We start from the raw sequence: 20,690 nt of genomic DNA on the forward strand, positions 1-20,690 counted from the left end.
CACACTGTTGTGCAACCATCACCACTATCTCCAGAACCTTTCACCATCCTAAATGGAAACTCTGTCCCCACCAAAAATTCACTCCCTATTACTCCTTCCGGTCATCCCCTGGTAACCACCATTCTACTTTCTGCCTCCATGAATTTGACTACTCTAATATCTCATATAAGTGGGATCATACAATATTTGACCTTTCATGTCTGGCTTATTTCACTTAGCATAATGTTTTCAAGGTTCATCCATGTCATGGTAAACTGGGTTTTAAAGAAGGATTTATTGGGAGTGATGTCAGCATCACGGCAGAGTGAGCTGTTCCTTTTGTCTCTCCCCATCTTAAGTTACAACTAAACGGACATTTGATAGCCAACAGAGGATTCCCACATAGCACAACAAGATGCCGGAGAGATCCATGCAGTTATACATCTGCAGGTGGGTGGACAGGATCTTCAGGGGCACTGGAACTAGGTGAGCACACCCCTTCCCACCCCCAGCAGCAGCCAGCCAGGTCACAGCCTCACACAGTGGCCAGAAACGACTGTAAGAGGAGGTGGGGGGCAGCCAAGTGTGGTAGCTGGGAATGGTAGCCTTGCCCATGGGAGTGCCCATGGTGCCACAGCAGCCCCAACCATGGGAGTGCTCCACACCAAGTGGCAGTGGCTCAGCCTCTGTGAAGGAGCCCTGCCTGCCAAGCACAGTGGCCAGCATGACTATAAGAGGAGGTGGGGGCAGCCCATTATGCACATGAATGCCTTTGGATGGGTAGCCCAGCCTGCAGGAGCACCCACTGTGCCATGGTGGCCCCACCTATGGGAACATGCCCCACTGAGTAATGGCAGCTCAGCCCCCATGAAAGTGCCCTGCTCACCAAGCACAATGGCCCAGCCAAACCACCTGCAAGCGTAGGGCCAGCCTGTGCCTGTGCAACCTGCCCACTGAGCACAGATGCCACACCCCCCACGAGAGCAACTTACTGAGCAACTGTGGCCAGGCTGTGCAAATGCAAAGCAACCTTACCCACACAAGCTCCAGCAGTTGGAACAGGATCAGAAACACAGCTCCCACTCTCCTCAGTGGTGGCAGGTGGAATCTGCAACCTGATGTTACTACAAATGCACTGGCAAAGGATCAGTTCATCAAACACCATGAAAAACTACAGCAACACCTCAGAGCAGAAGAGAAATGACAAGTCTCCAGAAGTCAATCCTGAAATCATAGAAATTTACAATCTAAATGACAAAGAATTTAAAATAGTGGTCATAGAGAAACTCAACAAGTTACAAGAAGTGTCAGAAAGACAGTTCAATGAGCTCAGGAATAAAATTAATGAGCAGAAGGAATACTTCACCAAAGAGATTAAAGCCCTTAAAAAAATATGTAGAAATTGTGGATCTGAAGAACACAATTACTGAGATAAAAAATAATTTAGAAACCATAAAAAACAGAGCTGACATTATGGAGGAGAGAATTAGTGAACTATAGGACAGGAATCTAGAAATCCTTCAGGTGGAGGAGAAGAGAGAACTAAGATTTGTCTTTTTAATGAAGAAATTTTTAAAGAAATACCTGACAATTAGGAAAAGCAACATAAAGATTACAAATATTCCAGAGGGAGAAGTAAGGGAGAAAAGAGAAGAGACCTTTTTTAAAGAAATAATAGCTGAGAACTTCCAAACCTAGGAAATGGACTGGACTTACAAGTTCATGAAACCAACAGAACTCCTAATTACATCAATGCAAAAAGACCTTCTCCAAGGCATATAATAGTAAAACTGGCAAAAATAAAGACAAAGAAAAAACATTAAGGGCAGCAAGGTAGGAGAAAATAACCAAAAAAAGAATCCCTATTGGACTTTCAGCAGATTTCTCAGCAGAAACCTTACATGCTAGGAGAGAATGGAATGATATATTTAAATACTGACAGACAAAAACTTTCAGCCAAGAATAATCTATACAGCAAAACCATCCTTCAGATATGATGGAGAAATAAAGCTTTCCCAGACAAACAAAAGCTGAGGGAGTTCCTCAGCACTAGACCTCCCTTATGAGAAATGATGAAGGGAGCCCTCCTATCTGGATCAAAAAGGCAAAGTTTCACAAAGCTTTGAGTTAAGAGATAGACAAAGTCAGAAAATTGGAGCTCTCTATCAGAACAGGTTAGCAAACACTTAAATATAAAAGTTATAAATATAAAAGATAAAGAGGAGGAAAGCATCAAAAATAACTTTAAACACTTCAATTTAGTCACAAACTCACAACACAACAAAGAATAATTTGTGACAACAATAACTCAGAAGGGAAAGAGGAAAGGGATGTAACCTACTTAGGCTAATCAAGATAAGTGGCTATTAGAGAATGGGCTATCTCATCTACAAGATCTTTTATACAAACCTCATGGTAACCACTAAGCAAAAAATCAGAGCAAAGCCACAAATCATAAACAATGAGAAAACCATCACAGAAAACCAACAAACTGAAATAGCAGTCAGAAATACAAGGGAAAAGAAAAATGGAAATATAGAAAACCAGAAAGCAAGAGATAAAATGGCAGTATTAAACCCTCATATATCAAAATCACTCTAAATGTAAATAGATTGAATTATCCAATCAAAAGACACAGAGTGGCTGGTTGGATTAAAAAACAAGACCCAGCAATATTCTACCTCCAGGAAACACATCTCAGCTCTAAAGAAAAACATAGGCTCAGAGTGAAGGTATGGCAGATGATACTCCAAGCAAATGGCAAGCAAAAGAAAGCAAGTGTTGCCATACTTATATCAGACAAAGCAGACTTTAGATTAAAAAGACAATGAGAGACAAGGAGGGGAGTATAATAATAAAAGGGACATTCCACCACGAGGGCATAACACTTATGAATATATATGCACCTAACACAGGAGCACCAAAGTACATAAAGCAACTATTAACAGGCCTAAAGGGAGAAATTAACAGAATGCAATAATAGTAGGGGGCCTCAACACCCCGCTTATATCAATGGATAGATCATTCAGACAGAGAGTCAACAAAGAAATAGTAGAATTAAATGAAAATATAGACCAGATGGACTTAACAGATATATATAGAACATTCCATCCAAAACAGCAGAATACACATTCTTCTCAAGTGCACATGGAACATTCTCAAAGATAGACCATATGTTGAGAAACAAGCCAAGCCTCAATAAATTTAAGAAGATTAAAATAATATCAAGCATCTTTTCCAACCATAATGCTATGAAACTAGAAATCGACTACAAGAAAAAAGCTGGGAAAGTCACAAATATGTGGGGACTAAACAACATGTTACTGAACAACCATTGGATCAATGAAGAAATCAAAATATATCTGGAGACTAATTAAAATGAAAATACATCATACCAACTCTTATGGGATGCAGCAAAAGTGATGCTAAGAGGGAAATTCATAGCAATACAGGCCCACCTCAGCAAACAAGAAAAATCTCAAATAAGTAATCTTAAACTACACCTAACAGAACTAGAAAAAGAAAAAAAAACAAAGCCCAAAGTCAGCAGAAGGAGGAAAATAATAAAAATTAGACCAGATATAAATGAAACAGAAACCAAAAAAAAAGCAGTAGGAAGGATCAATGGAACTAAGAGCTGGTTCTTTGAGAAGATAAACAAAATTGACAAACCCTTAGCCAGACTCACTAAGAAAAAAGAGAGAAGTCTCAAATAAATAAAATTAGAAATAAAAAAGGAGAAATTACACTTGATACCACAGAAATACAAAAGATTATAAAAGAATACTATGAAAAACTATATGCCAACAATTGGACAACCTAGAAGAAATGGATAAATTCTTAGACTCATACAACCTCCCAAAACTGAATCAAGAAGAAATAGAGAATCTGAATAGACCAATCACCAACAAAGAAATTGAAACGGTATTCAAAACCTCCCCAAAAACAAAAGTCCAGGACCAGGTGGCTTCTCTGGAGAATTCTACCAAACGTTCAAAGAAGATTTAATATCTATCCCGCTCACACTATTTCAAAAAAGTGAGTACATGGAACACTTCCTAACTTATTCTATGAGGTTAATATCACCCTGATCTCAAAACCAGACAAGGACAACGCAAAGAAGGAAAATTACAGGCCAGTATTGCTGATGAACGCAGACACAAAAATCCAAACAAAATATTGGCAAACTGAATACAGCAATACATTAAAAAGATCATGCACCATGATCAAGTGGGATTTATACCAGGGACACAGGGATGGTTCAACATCTGCAAATCAATCAATATGATACACTACATTAAAAAATGAGGAATAAAAATCATGTGATCATCTCAATAGATGCAGAGAAAGCATTTGACAAGATCCAACATCCATTCATGATAAAAAAAAAAAAAACTCTCAATAAAATGGGTACAGAAGGAAAGTATCTCAACATAATAAAGCCCACATATGACAAACCCATAGCCAACATCATACTTAGCAGTAAAAAACTGTAAAACATCCCTCTGAGAACAGGAACAAGACAAGGGTGCCCACTCTTGCCACTCCTATTTAACATTGTACTGGAGGTTTTGGCCAGAGAAATTAGGCAAGAAAAAAGAAATGAAAGGTATCCAAATTGGAAAGGAAGAAGTGAAACTCTCATTGTTTGCAGACAACATGATTCTATTTATAGAAATCCCTAAAGAATCCATCAGAAAACTATTAGACAATAATCGACAACCACAGCAAACCATTTTGCAGGGTACAAAATCAACTTATAAAAATCAGTTGCATTTCTAGGTACTAATAACAAACTATCAGAAAGAGAACTCAAGAATACAGTCCCATTTACAATCACAAAAAAATAAAATAAAATATCTGGGAATATATTTAACCAAGGAGGTGAAAGACCTATACACTGAAAACTATAAGACATTATTGAAGGAAATGAAAGAAGACATAAAGAAATGGAAAGATATTCCATGTTCATGGATTGGAAGAATAAACATAGTTAAAATTTCCATATTACCTAACACAATCTACAGATTCAATGTAATCCCAATCAGAATCCCAAGGTTATTCTTCATGGAATATCATGAAGAACCAAGAATCCTAAAGTTTACATGGAACAACAAAAGACCCCAAATAGCAAAGGCAGTCCTGAGAAGAAAGAACAAACCTGGAGGCATCACAATCCCTGACTTCAAAATATACTACCAAGCTATAGTAATCAAAACAACATGGTACTGGTGCAAAAACAGACACACAGATCAGTGGAACAGAATTGAAAGCCCAGAAATAAAAGCACACATCTATGGAAAGCTAATCTTTAACAAAGGAACCAAGAACATACAATGGAGAAAGGAAAGTCTCTTCAATAAATGTTGGGAAAACTGGACAGCCACATGCTAAAGAATGAAAATAGACCATTAGATTACAGCATACACAAAAATTAACTCAAAATGGATTAAAGACTTGAATGTGAGACCTGAAACCATAAAACTCCTAGAAGAAAATACAGGCAGTATACTGACATCAGTCTTAGCAGCATCTTTTCAAATACCGATCTACCCAGGCAAGGGAAACAAAAGAAAAAATTAACTCCTGGGACTACATCAGACTGAAAAGCTTCTGCAACGCCAAGGAAACTATGAACCAAACAAAAAGACAAGCCACCCACTGGAGAAAATATTTACAAATAATATATCTGACAAGGGGTTAATCTCCAAAATATATAAAGAACTCATACAACTCAACAAAAAAAAGACGAACAACCCAATCGAAAAATAGGCAGAGGATATGAACAGACATTTTTCCATTAGACAGATGGCTAACAGGAATGTGAAAAGATGTTCAAAATCGCTGATTATTAGGGAAATGCAAATCAAAACTATAATGAGATATCACGTTGTGCCCGTCAGAAGGGTTATAATCACCAAGATAAAAAAATAACAAATGTTGGAGAGGATGTGGAGAAAAGGGAACCCTCATACACCACTGGTGGGAATGCAAACTGCTGGTGGGAATGCAGCCACTATGGAAAACAGTATGGAGATTTCTCAAAAAATTAAAAGTAGAAATACCATATGACCCAGCTGTCCCACTACTGGGTATCTATCCAAAGAACATGAAATCAACAATTCAAAGAGATTTCTGCACCCCTATGTTCACTGCAGCACTATTCACAGTAGCCAAGATATGGAAGCAACCCAAGTGCCCATCGACTGATGACTGGATAAAGAAGATGTGGTATATATGTACAATGGAGTACTACCGAGCTATAAAAGAAGACAAAATCATCCCATTTGCAACAACATGGATGGACCTTGAGAGTATTATGTTAAGCGAAATAAGCCAGACAGAAAAAGACAAACACCATGTGATTTCACTCATATGTGGAAGATAAACAAATTCATGGATAAAGAGAACAGATTAGTGGTTACCAGAGGGGAAGGGGGCAGTGGCAGGGGAAAGGGGGAAAGGGGCACATATGTATGGTGACCGATAAAGATTAGACTATTGGTGGTGAGCGCAATAGAGTCTATACAGAAACTGATATATAATAATGTACACCTGAAACTACACAATGTTATCAACCAATATGACCGCAATAAAATAATTGAAACAATAAAATAAAATAAAGAGGGATTTATTTTGGAACACAAGTCCTGTATTCAAAGCTGACTTGAGGCAGCTGCTGGTTTTAGGACTACGGAAAGTTGTCCCTGCCTGAGAGAATCTTTACAGTTGGATTTCTTTCTGCAAACTTCCAAACATAAAAAGTGGCCCTGGGAAAAGCAAATGGAAATGTCATGTCCCAGCCATATATTAGGTTGTTCTAAGTTAACTTCAATAGCAAAAAACGCAGTACTAATTCATTTCTCCCAACAATATTTTTATGTGCCCCTTGCACCTCCAAAACCCCAAAACTCCTGAGATAGTTTATTTCCCCAGAGATTGCCTGAGGAGTTTAAGGAATCTTTTTCTCTCCTATAGAATTTGTTAATGCTCAGAATACAGAAAAGGGTAGGAAGAGAGCCAGAAAATGCAGGAAACGTGTAAGCCGTTTGCCGTAACGTGGCTGAAGAACCGCGGTTGCAGCGATAGAACGACGGTGTGCATCTCTCCGTCCTGGGAGGAAATCGTCAGCGCTTGGTGCCACCGGGTCTTTTCCCCGCGTGTGAAGTTCCCCTTCATGTGCTTGGGCAGCCCCAAGGGTGTCTCCATAGAGCAGGGATCCTCTGAGAAGCCTGAAGACATGTAGGGTAGGAAGAGCCACAAGACCGAAGATTTAAGAACAAAACAGAGGAATAAAAGGAAAGAGGAGCTGCTTCCCTATCTGGACCTGAATGCTCAGAATATTTAATATATTTGCTTGAGGCTAGACAGGGGTGAGTAAAATAAATGATAGCCACATGACTCGTTTAAGAAGCAAGTAAAAAATATGAAAGCCACATGACCTGTTTACAAAGCAAATAAAAATAAAACAGTTCTGAAGAACAAATGAAAAAATAGGAAGATGAATTGTACAGTTTTTAAAAAACAATGTTTACACCAAGAAAACATCTTTTATCTTTCAAACTTAAAGTGCATAGACTTGTTTTCTTACCAATGCATTGATATTTATGGTCCTTATGGATATTCCAGATACTGAAATATAATTGATGTAGGAATTTTGTTTGTTCTCAGTCTGTGCATGTAGGCACCAACCACACAGATGCCGATTGGGAATTTCAGCCAGATGTTAGCATTTTATTCCATAACACAAACATCTTATGTTACTTTGTAGTACTTGCGTTATGGCCTTAATGTCCAGCTTTCTCCAATATATTTTACATAATTTTGTACACTCTCCTAGTGGAGTAGAAGATAAAGGACACTAAAAAAGTGTGTAAGGAAAGGACTTCCTTCTTGGTTGCCCACAGCCACTAGTATGAAAAAACATGAAAAGGCAACAAGCTTTTTCTAAGCAATGAAAGCCTTTTCAGGGGAGAGAAAAAGTGGGCTACAGGTGTAAACCTAGCAATGACTATGGTTTTGAACATCGTTTAAAATGCCCTCAGGCCTCCCAGTAGTTTGTGAGGCCACGGGGCTTCTGGAAGGTGTTAGGGTACTGGATGGAGGGTTGGTTCAAGTCTTCAAAACCCAGTACCTTTCGTTTCTATTTTATATCAGTTAATAAAGCAATTACATATATGTTTTATATACACACACGTATATATATATATGGGGGTTATTTTTCACTCAAAATGAAATATTTTGAGACCTTTCAAGTACACACAGAGAAAGTGAGAGAAGCAGTGGGTGCAGGCCATTTGACGATATTCACCAACCTAGTTTCTCAGTTGGCTTATCTCATTGTCGACCATTGCTAGCAACCAGGATGGTTTTTAACCATTTCACAGCTTCCCATTGCTTTTATCCTCTTCCGTATATTGTTTCATTTGTACCTTTTACATCTATTGCTTTAAAGACAGGAAGCAAAAAGAACATGGATATTTATTTATTTTTATATTTGGATTTCTGGGGTTTTTTTAATTGAGATAACATTGATCTAGCACATTAAATAAGCTTCAGGTGTACATCATTACATTTCAGTTTTTGTGTAGATTACATCATGTTCACCACCCGAAGACTAATTGCCATTCATCACCATACACACGTGCCTAATCACCCCTTTCACCCCCCCCCCCCCCCCCGTCCTCCCTTCTCCTCTGGTGACCACCAATCCAATCTCTGTCTCTAGGACATGGATATTTAAATATAAGTTCACGAAGAGCTTTAAAATGACAATAATTCTAAAAATTTGCCTCAAGATACTGTTCACTAGATTCTTAAGTTACATGTGTCTGATCAAAATTATTGTATCACATATCAAGATGTCTCTTATACATGAAAAATCAGTAAAAAGTAGATATAGTGGCCATTATATCCAAATTGGCTTTTTCAAAATTGAGGATAAAAACAACCCATTGTTTGAGGGGGAAAAAAACTGCTTGCAAAACTCAGTCTGCTATCTTTTACTTATACGTGTAAAAGATTCTAAGAATAAGCCAGTTTATTTTAAATGTAAGCCAAACGTTAGGACATGAAAACAGTTTTTGTCTCTTTTGACATGAAAAGATACAGTTAAATTTCAATCTTTTAAAAAAAATATTCTGTCCCCAAACCAGACACAACATAAAAATTATTCTTAAACTTGTTTATCAAGAAATCTGCTTTCTCATACACAATCAATTTAAAGTAAATTAAATAGTGTGTGTCTATAGTCAGATGGAAAAAGTAAAAATGTATCATAGGTAATAAGTACATATGAATATTAAAGACTATACTTAAAATGAATTTGATAATAAATCTTTAATAATATAATGATCTATAATAAAATATTTTACTTAAATATCCTGCTTTATCATACCACACAAAAAATGTCAAGCTGGTTAAGGGAGTTTGCAAAATTATATTATGGTGAAAGGGGTTTGGAGTCAAAATATTGGACCAGGAGGATGACCTGTGTAATGGGTCACCGAAACCATCGTCATCGCTCAAAAGACTTAGAAGAACAGAAATGTGCATTATTAGCAAAATAAACCTTACCCTTTACTCTCAGGAATTCCCCTCCAGTTTGACTACATAGGAAGGAAAGTTTGTATTTCACCCTGTTTAATCCATTTTAAGATGCACAATCTCTGTTAAATCAGGATGCATCTTACAATAGCCGTCAGGTGGGCTGCAGCTGTGACTGAAGCTACCATTGCACGTGTGAACATCAAACGTGCCAGCATCGAAACTTGTAGAACGAGTGTCAGTGACTTGGAAGAAAGTCTTGCAGACAGGAGAACTTTTTATTTCTTCTTCTTTTCAAACTCTAGGAACCAAATGGTTTCGGTGAAGGAGTGAATCAGACATTCTCTAAGCAGGAGTCAAAAGTAGGCCTACTCTACATAATTGCCAGGGCAGCCTAGGAGCCCAGCACCATGACTCTCCAGTATTTTACAAAATGCTACGTCATCACACTCCTGACGCAGAGGACACCATGGATAAATACAGACTTCAAAGAGTCTGAGTCAAATGCTGAATGTGAAACAGCTTTAGGAGCACCTAACACAATTTTTGTCACAATGTTTCATTTTTTGCATGCACAAGTATGATATATGATAAAATAATCTGTCTAATTAAATTTATAACAGCCCTTCCAAGAATTATAAAAGAAACTTTCTAATCATGTCATAGTTTAACCCGCATTTTTTTGTTTCTTAACAGTGCATACAATAATGGTGCCTCTTACAGTGATAGCATCTTAGACTCAGTGAAAGAGGGTATTCAATTTGGAGATTCAGTACTTTCCCCTGTTCTCATAAAATTGCTAGTTAATGAACTTGAGTGAGCTAAAACGTTCGCTGTGTGTACTGTGTTGCTAAATGCTGGTTGCATTCCAGTTTAACAAAAGGTTGCAGCCTGTTCTTGTTTGACATAGAGACTGGTTTTTTTTTTTTTTTTTTGCCCAAGACTGTTATTGGCATGTGGCCCCTATTTAACTGACCTCAAAATATTTCTTGGGAGGAGAAATGCCAGAAGTTCAGTTTCGCATGTGCGCTTTCCTTAAAAGTGTCGGGTTAACTCTTGTTTCCTTTGCTAGGGGTGCAGGCTGCATCTTTATTGAAATGTTCCAGGGTCAGCCTTTGTTTCCTGGGGTTTCCAACATCCTTGAACAGCTGGAGAAGATCTGGGAGGTAAGAAAAGAATTCTTCTTAGGAAGAAGTATCTGCATTTCAAACTTTGAACCAAATTTGCCTTAGAGACAAATGAAGCAGTCCATTCACTTTGAGATATTATGCCATGTTTTAAGGTTGTGGAAACCGTGCTATTTGCCACAGGTATAAGCACCCTGGGAGTGAGTGGTCAAGAAAGCCCCTGATATCTGGGAGCAGCCCATTAATCCACCTGTTCTCTCTTCATTGTCTCCATCTCCCAGGGCAGTTTCTGCCGGTATTACCTAAGCACATCCCTGCCTGGTCACCCCCAGCTCTAATTCTACCATATATTTGGCCCTGGATCTTTGTCAACTGAAGATAAGACACTAAATTGTCATAGAATCCTGATTAAACAAAGGCTCACCATGTTAATGTGAGAGAAGTATACTATTTGTCATGCTCCTCCAAAACCAAATTCCTAAGATCGCAAGGTGCTTTTGTGTGAGTGGTTCCGTTTCTTCATTCATTATTTATCCCTACCTCATTTGTGCTATGATGTACTTCATTTTCATGTCCCTTGTAGTTTCTATGCCATGTACTGTAGTCATCTGTGTATTTCCTTTTCTCTTGGTGATTTTTTAATTTTGGTAAAATATACATAAAGTTTACTTTTCTAACCATGTTTAAGTGTACAGTTCATAGGCATTAAATACGTTCACGTTTTTGTGCAACCATCGCCACCATCCATTTTCAAAACTTGTTCATCGTCTCAAACAGAAGCTCTGTATTCATTAAAGAACAACTCCCCATCTTCGCTCCTCTTAACTCCTGGTAATCTCTCATTTGTTTTCTGTTCCTGTAAATTTGCCTATTCTGGGATTCTCATATCAGTGGAATCATATGGTATTTGTCCTCTGTGTCTGGAAGACACTTAGCATAATATTCACTTAGCATAGCATTCTCAAGTTCATCCACACTGTAGCAGGTGTCAAAGAGCTTTCACTGGGGGGTTATCCCTTGTCATCCTTTCAAGTTTGCTTGCCTTGAGCAGGCATCTGCAGCATTCTGGGGAATATGGCCAGAGTGTGGTTTTTGTGCAGGTGAGGAAACTTGTCTTCTCTCGAACTCCATTACAATTTTGATTTAGTAGCCCCAAACTTTTGCCTGTCCAGAATGATATAAAATTTTCATTTTCCAATTGCATCACCACTGTGGAGTCCTTCATTTATTAAAAAAAAAAAAAAAAGTTGAATTTATCTTTAATACACACATAAAGGTGAGGAAAACCCCTTAGTGAACATTTGGGAAAAGGGAAAAGAGTTAGTTGCCGGTGTGTGCAGGGTCATTGGCTCACCTCTGTGAAGAAATTCTATGCAAATCAGTCTAGTGCTATAGAATCAGGACCCAGAAGACATTGTCTTCTGGCTAAAAGAAAACATGCTTTGTGAAATTAAGACACTGTATAGAGATTAATCACTGCCATTAAATTCTTTTTTGGAAACATGGGGGTTATTACAGGGGAACATGGGAAAAATTGGGAAGCATTCACAAACTAAGAAAACATTTTTCAAACCAAAAGGTTTTTTCTTCAAACTCCGCTGCAATGCTCTCTGCAAGCAGCATCACTGGAGGCGGCCAAAGCAATGGCTTTGGAGTTGTAAGACCTGGGTTGGAATTCTAGCTACTTCCTAACTAAACAGATGTGGGCAAGGGATGTCGTCCCTCTGGGCCTCAGTTTCCTGTTTGCTAAATGGGGCTGTGATGACTTTCTGACCGTGCTGTGAGCGTCCCGTAAGATCAAATGCGTGACAAGCTCCAAGGTCCTTGAGTGCTCAGTAAGTGTTTGCCCCTTCCTCTCATGTAGATGACTATTGTAGAGATGTTTCAATAATATAGCTAACAAGCATTTCCTGACATTTACCTTGTTCTTCTGTTCTTCTTGCACTTAGTATTACTTCTTGTCCGCAATAGAGGAAGCATGATTAGCACTGCCAATACCTGACCCCTGGTATTTCCTAATCATTTAATCAGGAAATAACACTTATTGGACACTCACCGTGTAAAATACTCTACAAGGTCTTGTAAGAAGTTGTAAGGCATGGGAGAAAGGGAAGAATAAGAAAAATGCATGATCTGTGCTTTCGGGTGTTGTTTGGTCTAGGAGGGGTGATGGGTGAAGTAGAAGTGAACATATGTGAAACAAACATCAACTATGCACACGTGTAAAAGGATGTATGTACGTATGGAGAGTTAACATAAATTGTAATATTGAAGTAAGGCGTGCTATTAGGATATTTGAAAAGTTGTGCAGAAACTGATTTTTTTAATATTAAACAGTATATTTAAATGATCATGCTCTTAAAAGCACTCATTCTACAGTTCTTTGAATTTAACCCAGCATTTAGAAATCAAGAACAGAAAAAATGGCCTGGCTGTTTCCCAGGACCTGATGGCTCTGTAGTTATGGGTTCAGGTTTCCAGGACTGGCCTTGCTGACTGACACTGGCTGACTCAGTGACTGAAAGAATTTGGACTTGAATCTGGACATAAAGTCCCAAACGTGAGTGATGCAGCAAAAACAAACATGTCTTAACAAATCAGTCCAATAGTTCCTGCCCAGGAGGCCATGTTCACGTCTGCCATCATCCTTATCACACTGCAATAAATCAAAGGGTCTTTATTTTGACATTTATGACAACTCGCTACAAATTTAAAACAAGTAAACATATTAGAAATAATACTGGCCTGGAGTCAGGAGACATGAGTTCTGAACCCAGCTCCAGCGTCAGGTTATGAGGTAGAGCAAGTCGCATAACCAACCTCCCTGGGTCTCCAGCGTCATCAGCTGTATTTGATTTTCTGACTCCATGAAGTTATGACTTCTCCGAACAAAGCATAAAGAAAATATTGTAGCTCCCATCATTTTAAATAATAATATTCTTCTCTGTTCATTAGATTTCCCCTGCTCCCCTGCCTCAGTTAGTTATTTCTCAAGTTTAACAACTTGCATAGCTCATTGTTAACTTTCACTCAGCACTGATCAAAGAAATAGTTCCATTTTGCTTAGCCGTGCCTTATGGGCACCGGGAGGATAGATTCCTGACATCTCATTTTTCCCGTGCAAGCAGGTAGAGCCCGCAGTTTTGTTAGCACGTCTGCAGTTCCATGCTCTGAGGACAAAGTGAGAAAGATGCCACATCCAGCAGAGGGTTGTCTTTTATGCTGCTACATCTCAAGCAGGCTAGACATTTAAACATTACAAATAGCTCCTGAGTTTGTGTTTACTAAACATGGTCTACACAGATGCAAATAGGAAAACGATTTTGGGTTCTATGATATTTGGTGTAGGGATTGCTTCCTTGAAAGCAATGTGTCCATCCTAAATCTCCCAACCTCTAACCGCAACCTTCCTCTGCATTTATCCTGGGATCTCACTCAGGAGTAAAGACCTAGTGAGAAGTCCTGAATCTTTATTTTGCCATCTTTCTGAAACGCCCCTGTGTGTGTGCGTGTGTTCATATCTGAATAGCTGTCACTGCTTTCTGATCAGTTTTTTAGAAATTTAATTCTTTCAATAATTGTTTTAAACAAATAATCCCAGGTGCAGTTCTAAAATCAGAATAAAATAAACTATGAAGACTTTAAATCCATTAATCAAAATGCCTTCAGTTTCCATTCCAACAAAGGCAGAAAACACCCCTGCAGCCCACTGTGGTTTCAAACATCGCACTCACTAGCTGCCTTTTCAGAGCCTTCACGGAGGGAGTAAAGCAACAAGTTTTGGGTTTCGGTTTCCCAGACAGTGAAGTGGAGATTTAGTAACTTTCTCAAGTGAAAATGAATTCAATAACTTACAAATAGAAACTGAGCATCAAATTTCCAAATAAAGGATATTGAATTTTTGTTTAAACTTTTAAAAATCTCAAGCTTAAAGCTTTTGGCATAATATTTAAAAAATTTTGGTATCTATTTTGTTGTCTTTAATTAAACATAGTAGAAAGTAACCAACAATTCTGGTAACTTTCACCTTAGAGAAAATATGGATGTGGTTGTTGCTACTTCCTTTATTGCTTTCTCCTCCATATCTTTGCTTTGTTTTCATTGTGCTTTGCCAGCCACCAGAAGACGTGTGGGTGCATGTGGATCACAGCCACTTGTTTACATGCACATCTGTGCAAATACATAAGATGGCAGGTTAGAAAGGAAGAATTAGCTTCCCACCCTCTGGCCCTCTCCCACAAAAGAAGAATTAGTCCAATCGGTTTTTCAAAATGGGTTCCAGGGTTCTTCATGTTCCCTCAGGCTCAGGGTGGTTGATAGGAAAAGCCTATAATCCCCTAGTAGCCTTTCAGTTTGTTCAGGGAATGGATCAAAAAAAGAAGATTTTACTGGTGGCATGATTTTTTATTATATAAGGGAAAATAGCACTTCACTGTCTTTCGTTTGAGGGCAAGCTTAATGGGTACCACCAAGTATACCTCTCGGCCAGAGTCCCAGTCAGCAAGCTGGTAGATCTTAAGATTCCAGATTCCTCCTGATTATTTATTTTCATGTTAATTAAAGGCTAGAGCTTCAGTTTGGTAATCCAAAGCATTAGGGAGCTTTTGTCAAGCAATATCGTTGCTATTACAGTCCACCAGTTAAAAACCAAATACCACATTCGAAGCTGCTGGGCCACCGAGAAAACAAGCAGATAAGATGAATTTGGTAGAAGGACTAGAGTTAGGTATGGGATCATTTGTAGCCAACATTCCACTGCCTAAAGGTCAGTAATCTGAATCCTTTTTAATTTGAGCACATTGGGGAACAGCTGAATGTCCACACTGAGGCATAATTTCAGCTGTCAAATGTCCTCTGTTGAGATATATATATATATGGTCATCTGATGTAAGGCAAAGGGACAGTCACTCCTGTCTCTTTATGTCCCGAACTCCCAACATAGCATCCTAATGTATAGTGATCATGCAATAGATATTTAGTGATGAGAATATGACTTTAAGCAAGGCTGTATGATCTCAGAATAACAAGTGAGTTAGTGAAGACACAGGCTCAGGACCTGTATTAGAGTTCTCCAGAGAAACAGAGTCAAAATTATAGAGGCCAGCCCGGTGGCGCAGTGGTTAAATTCCCACATTCCGCTTCTCAGCGGGATATTCACCGGTTCGGATCCCAGGTGTGGACATGGCACCAGTTGGCAAAAGCCATGCTGTGGTAGGCATCCCACGTATAAAGCAGAGGAAGATGAGCATGGATGTTGGCTCAGGGCCAATCTTCCTTAGCAAAAAAAAGAGGAGGACTTGCGGTAGTTAGCTCAGGGCTAATCTTCCTCAAAAAAAAGTATATATAGAGTTATACAATCATGTATCGCTTAGCGACAGGGGTATGTTCTGAGAAATGTGCCATTAGGCAATTTTGTCATTGTGTAAATATCATAGAGTGCACTTACACAAACCTAGATGGTATAGCCTACTACACACCTAGGCTGTATGGTACTAATCTTATGGGACCCCTGTTGTATATGCAGTCTGTTGTTGACCAAAAGGCTGTTATGTGGCTCATGACTGTAGAAGATGAGATTTATAGGGGAATTGGCTCCTGTGATTATGGAAGTTGAGATATGCCATCTGCAAGCTGGAGAACCAGGAAAGCCAGTGGTATAATTCAGTCTGAGGCCGAAGGCCTGAGAACCAAGGGGCCCGCTGGTGTAAGTCCCAGAGTTTGAAGGCCTGAGGACTAGGAGCTCTGAGAGCAAGAGAAGATAGAAGTCCCAGCTCAAGAAAAGAGAGAGAATTTGCCTTCCTCCACCTTTTTGTTCTATTTGGGCCCTCCATGGATTGGACGATGCCCGCCCACATTGGTGAGGGCAGGTCTCTTTACTCAGTCTACTGATTCAAATGCTAGTCACTTCCAAAACACTCTCACAGACACACCCAGAAATAACGTTTCACCAGCTACCTGGGCATCCCTTAGCCCAGTCAGGTTGTCTAATAAAGTTAACCATCTCAGGAACATAAGAATATACTATGGTTTTGCCCATGAAACTACAAATACTGGAACTAAAGTTTCTTTCTTGTATACATCAGCTGGTGTAACATGACATGCGTCTACTTCTTCCTTCTTCCTCCCTGCTCTGTCCTTCATGTCTCCGTAGCTGTTCCGTCTACCTTGTCTCCGCCTCATCTTTCTTTGTCTTTCTTTGTCTTTATATAGGTGTTGGGAGTCCCTACAGAGGATACCTGGCCTGGAGTTTCCCAGCTACCTAACTACAATCCAGGTAATACTGATTTGAGCTTCTGAATGCTCTGAGAATTAGCAATGTGAGAGCATTGGCCACACGAACAGCGTGTCCATCTTTTATTGTTAACTCAACAGCAAAGATAGGTCTAGACAAATTTTTAGATTCACATATTCTCTGACTAATGCTTTTACAAGGAGGACACTGAAATAGTAGTTGAAGTTAGATTCAACTCTGTAAAACACAAGTAGTAAGCTGAATAAGAATTTGAAATGACTATTGCTGTGGATTCCACATGCATTTCCAAATACCCAATGGCTGAAAAGAACATCTCAAAAGATGGCCTCATTTTTTTTTTTAAAGATTTAGGGACCGGCCCGGTGGTACAGCAGTTAAGTTCGCACCTTCCACTTCTCGGAGACCCAGGGTTCACTAGTTCGGATCCCGGGTGCGGACGTGGCACCACTTGGCACACCATGCTGTGGTGGGCATCCCACATATAAAGTAGAGGAAGATGGGCATGGATGTTAGCTCAGGGCCAGGCTTCCTCAGCAAAAAAGAGGAGGACTGACAGTAGTTAGCTCAGGGCTAATCTTCCTCAAAAAAAAAGAAAAAGAAAGTAAAGATTTAATTTTTCCTTTCTCTCCCCAAGAGCCCCGGTACATAGTTGTGTATTTTTAGTTGTGGGTCCCTCTAGTTGTGGCATGTGGGACGCTGCCCCAGCATGGCCTGACAAGCAGTGCCATGTCCACACCCAGGATCCAAACTGGCGAAACTCTGGGCCTCTGCAGCGGAGCACGGGAACCCAACCACCCGGGCACAGGGCCGGCCCCAAAAGATGGCCTCATTTTTGAGCCCCATGACCATCATTAGGTTTGCTTACTAGGTTATTGTACCTTTATTGTGTATAAAGTATATTAAAGAAAGCTAATACAGCAGGGGGGCAGTAGAGGCTCACTGGGCCTAGGACACGCCAGGGAAGATGGCCCTAGACCATGCGAGACTTCACCTGTTGTCGCTACACCTAGCACTCGGTCATTTCCTCTCACACATTTGGTCCTCCAACACTGGCTCCTGAGGGTGGATTTGGAAGTGTTGGAAGTGTTGCTCATGGGAGGAGGTCTTTGAGAAATGGCCCCAAGGCCATGCCAGAGGAGTCAGACTACCCAGTAGTCACTTCAAGGATGTTGAGACAGAAAGGAAGAGACAAGCAATGAGCTACAGGATGAAGGACCATATCAGAGGTTAAGAAGCAAGGAACGGCCATACCAAAGCTGGACTCTGCTGGCAGGATTAAAGAGGAGGTGGATATGCCCAGATAAGGACAAGATTAGGGTGAATGTGGCCCAAGTCAGATTTTTTTAGTCTTGATATTCTTACATTGTTCCATTATTAAAAATGGATTTTCCCCAAATTTTTTTAATTACTAACTTTGGTACGAGATTATCGTGGAAGAGTCTCATGAGAGCAAGAAATTGGAGGGAGATTAAAAAGGTGATTAAAGAGGAAAACAAAAGACAAGGAGGCTGGGGTTGTTGTTTTTTTTCTTCTTTTTCCAGCATTTAATACTTTTGCTCAAAGAGCGGCACATAGGGATCATGCATCTTGAACTGACCAGGATTATAGAAACCCTACAGTAAGCTAAAGACTAACTGTAAGGTCATTTCAGCTGCTTTGTGAATGACCCTATGCATTGCTAAATGGCCTTAGGGTCATTTACAAATAGTCTACCATTTCTAACTATCTTGCTCGAGTTTAGCACCTGAGAAAAATGCCACTCCCTGGCCACAGGCTTGGAATAGTGCCTTTTCTCTTTGGTCTGAGATAGAGAGAAAAAGAGCAGGCTTCTTTCAGAGGCCGTGGTCCAGTGTGCAACGGGTCCTGTCTCCAGTTGCTACGGTTTCTAGGAGAACCTGGGTCTCACCTTTTCCTCCCCTGCCTGTACCTCTCCCTACCCACTCTCCTCTCTGTGTGAAAATGGGACCCCTCAGCTTCCTAACATGGATGCAAGCAGAATTTGAGCGTCACAGATGGGTGTAGAAAACAGTTTGGATGATGTCAATACAAAGCTGCCATGGTGAGCATACACTGTTCCCTCAAACTTCAAACATGTGGGTTTCAGGTTGATTCAGGCAATAAACAGTGATCCTTAATACAGAATGCCTTGGTGAGCACAATAATGATAGAAACTCATCCAGAATGCTTTCCTGCAGATTCTATACTAAATAAGATAAGTGGATTCCAATAAAACAGTGTGGAATATATTGCATTTTTCATTTTGCTGTCGTTTCAAAGTAATGTGCAATTGTTTTTTATGAAGAGAATTCTCCAGCCCCAACATCAATAGGGTTCATACTTTGCATCATTTTTCTAGTAAGAATTCAGTTTAACTCATATAAGTCGAAAACTTTTGAGCACCTGCCATCTGCCAGGCACTGTGTTAAGTGCTAGGTCTGCACAGACGGATGTGGTACGTTCTTGGGTCTCCAAGAGCTTGGGTTTGTGTTCATTCACCCATGCTCTTCACCAGCTCACCCTATTAGGGAGGCGCTCATTTTTGAGCGCTGCTTCCACGGGCTTGGCAGTATCTAGCTGTGGGCCAGGCTAAGTTTTTGGAAGGAAGGAAGTTATAACCTTGGCCACAGCCAAGATGTCTAACCCCATATTTGTAAATCTTAAAACTCTAGCGTATCTTAGGCGTGGGGTCAGTGTCATTGAGAACTCAATCATAAGGACTATATTTTAAAAGGGTCATCCACATCTGTGTTCCGGGAACATCCCCTTATGTGAATCAAGAAGTCCCTTTGAGCCACGTCTCACCCACCCCATCCCTGAGCTTTGCTGCTGCTTCCCTGCACTTGAACTCCAGTGATTAAGGGAACAGAAGAGGGGATGGGAGACAGAAAAATGTCACAGAGGAGAACTGATAGCAGCATTCTGGATGAGATTTCCCTTCCTTTCTTTTTCATTCTAAGTAGTGGTAAGAGCCCCCAAACTTCGAATTCAGTGGTACAATTTTGAGGGAGCCAGAAAGCTCAGAACTTGAGGAAACCATCCAGGGTCCATCTATGCCCCCTCTGCCCTTTCCAGCCCTTGTCTGGACTATGTCTAGGAGGACAACACAGTTTCTGCTTGTACAAGTTTAAGAAAACACCTCATGCTGACCCAGCTGGACAGGTTTCTCTGACCAGTTGTCTTCTTGGGGTGCTGATGAGTGGGGTTGTAGGTTTTCCAGCCATCAATTCAGACTCTTGTGCTGATTAAATACGGGCAAGAAAAGAGAGGTATGTAATCCTAGTCGCAGGTCTGTCTCCCTTCTTTCCTCCCTCTCCTCCCTCCTTCCTTCCCTCCTTCTCTCCCACCCCCCCATTTTAGGCAAGCTGGCTGAGAACTCTGTGTCCTCCACTTCAAAGGGCCAGTTGTCTTATTTTGATGTGGGCAGATTGAGAAGGAGGCTTTGAAAAGGAGGCTTTTTTTGTTTAATCTTTCCTCCTGGGATGGCTTTCAGAGCAATATATCCAAGTGTCAGTGAGGGGGTTCTGACGAGCCCGGATTCCCAGACTCGCAGCGGGATCATTCTCTAACAGAAATATAAAAGTGAAATATTAAAAACCCTGGAACGTGAACTCCATCTGCGGAGTAGCCAGTGTCTTGCCTGCTTGGGAAAAAAAGGTCTTGAAAAAAGAGGGAGGAGAAAAAAAGAGCTTTGAGTAAGAGGTTTACAGGTTTAGTAGAGCATAGTAACATCCCCTCAAAGAAGTGGGTGTTACTCTGTGACCCCCCAAAACACTCCTCCTTTGACT

At 40.1% G+C, this 20,690-nt stretch overlaps 1 protein-coding gene across 2 annotated transcripts in view; it reads left to right on the forward strand.

Moving 5' to 3' along the window:
- Nucleotides 1-20,690, forward strand: part of CDK15 (cyclin dependent kinase 15) — an 87,925-nt gene that overhangs the window by 33,798 nt on the left and 33,437 nt on the right. For both annotated transcript variants that reach the window (XM_008534073.2, XM_070581749.1), the window contains exons 9-10: nucleotides 10,598-10,691; nucleotides 16,863-16,926. In XM_008534073.2, coding sequence (XP_008532295.1) covers nucleotides 10,598-10,691; nucleotides 16,863-16,926 — 158 coding nt within the window. The remainder of the gene's footprint in view (nucleotides 1-10,597; nucleotides 10,692-16,862; nucleotides 16,927-20,690) is intronic.

The sequence above is a fragment of the Equus przewalskii genome, chromosome 17, assembly GCF_037783145.1.
Source record: "Equus przewalskii isolate Varuska chromosome 17, EquPr2, whole genome shotgun sequence".
Taxonomy (NCBI): Eukaryota; Metazoa; Chordata; class Mammalia; order Perissodactyla; family Equidae; genus Equus; species Equus przewalskii.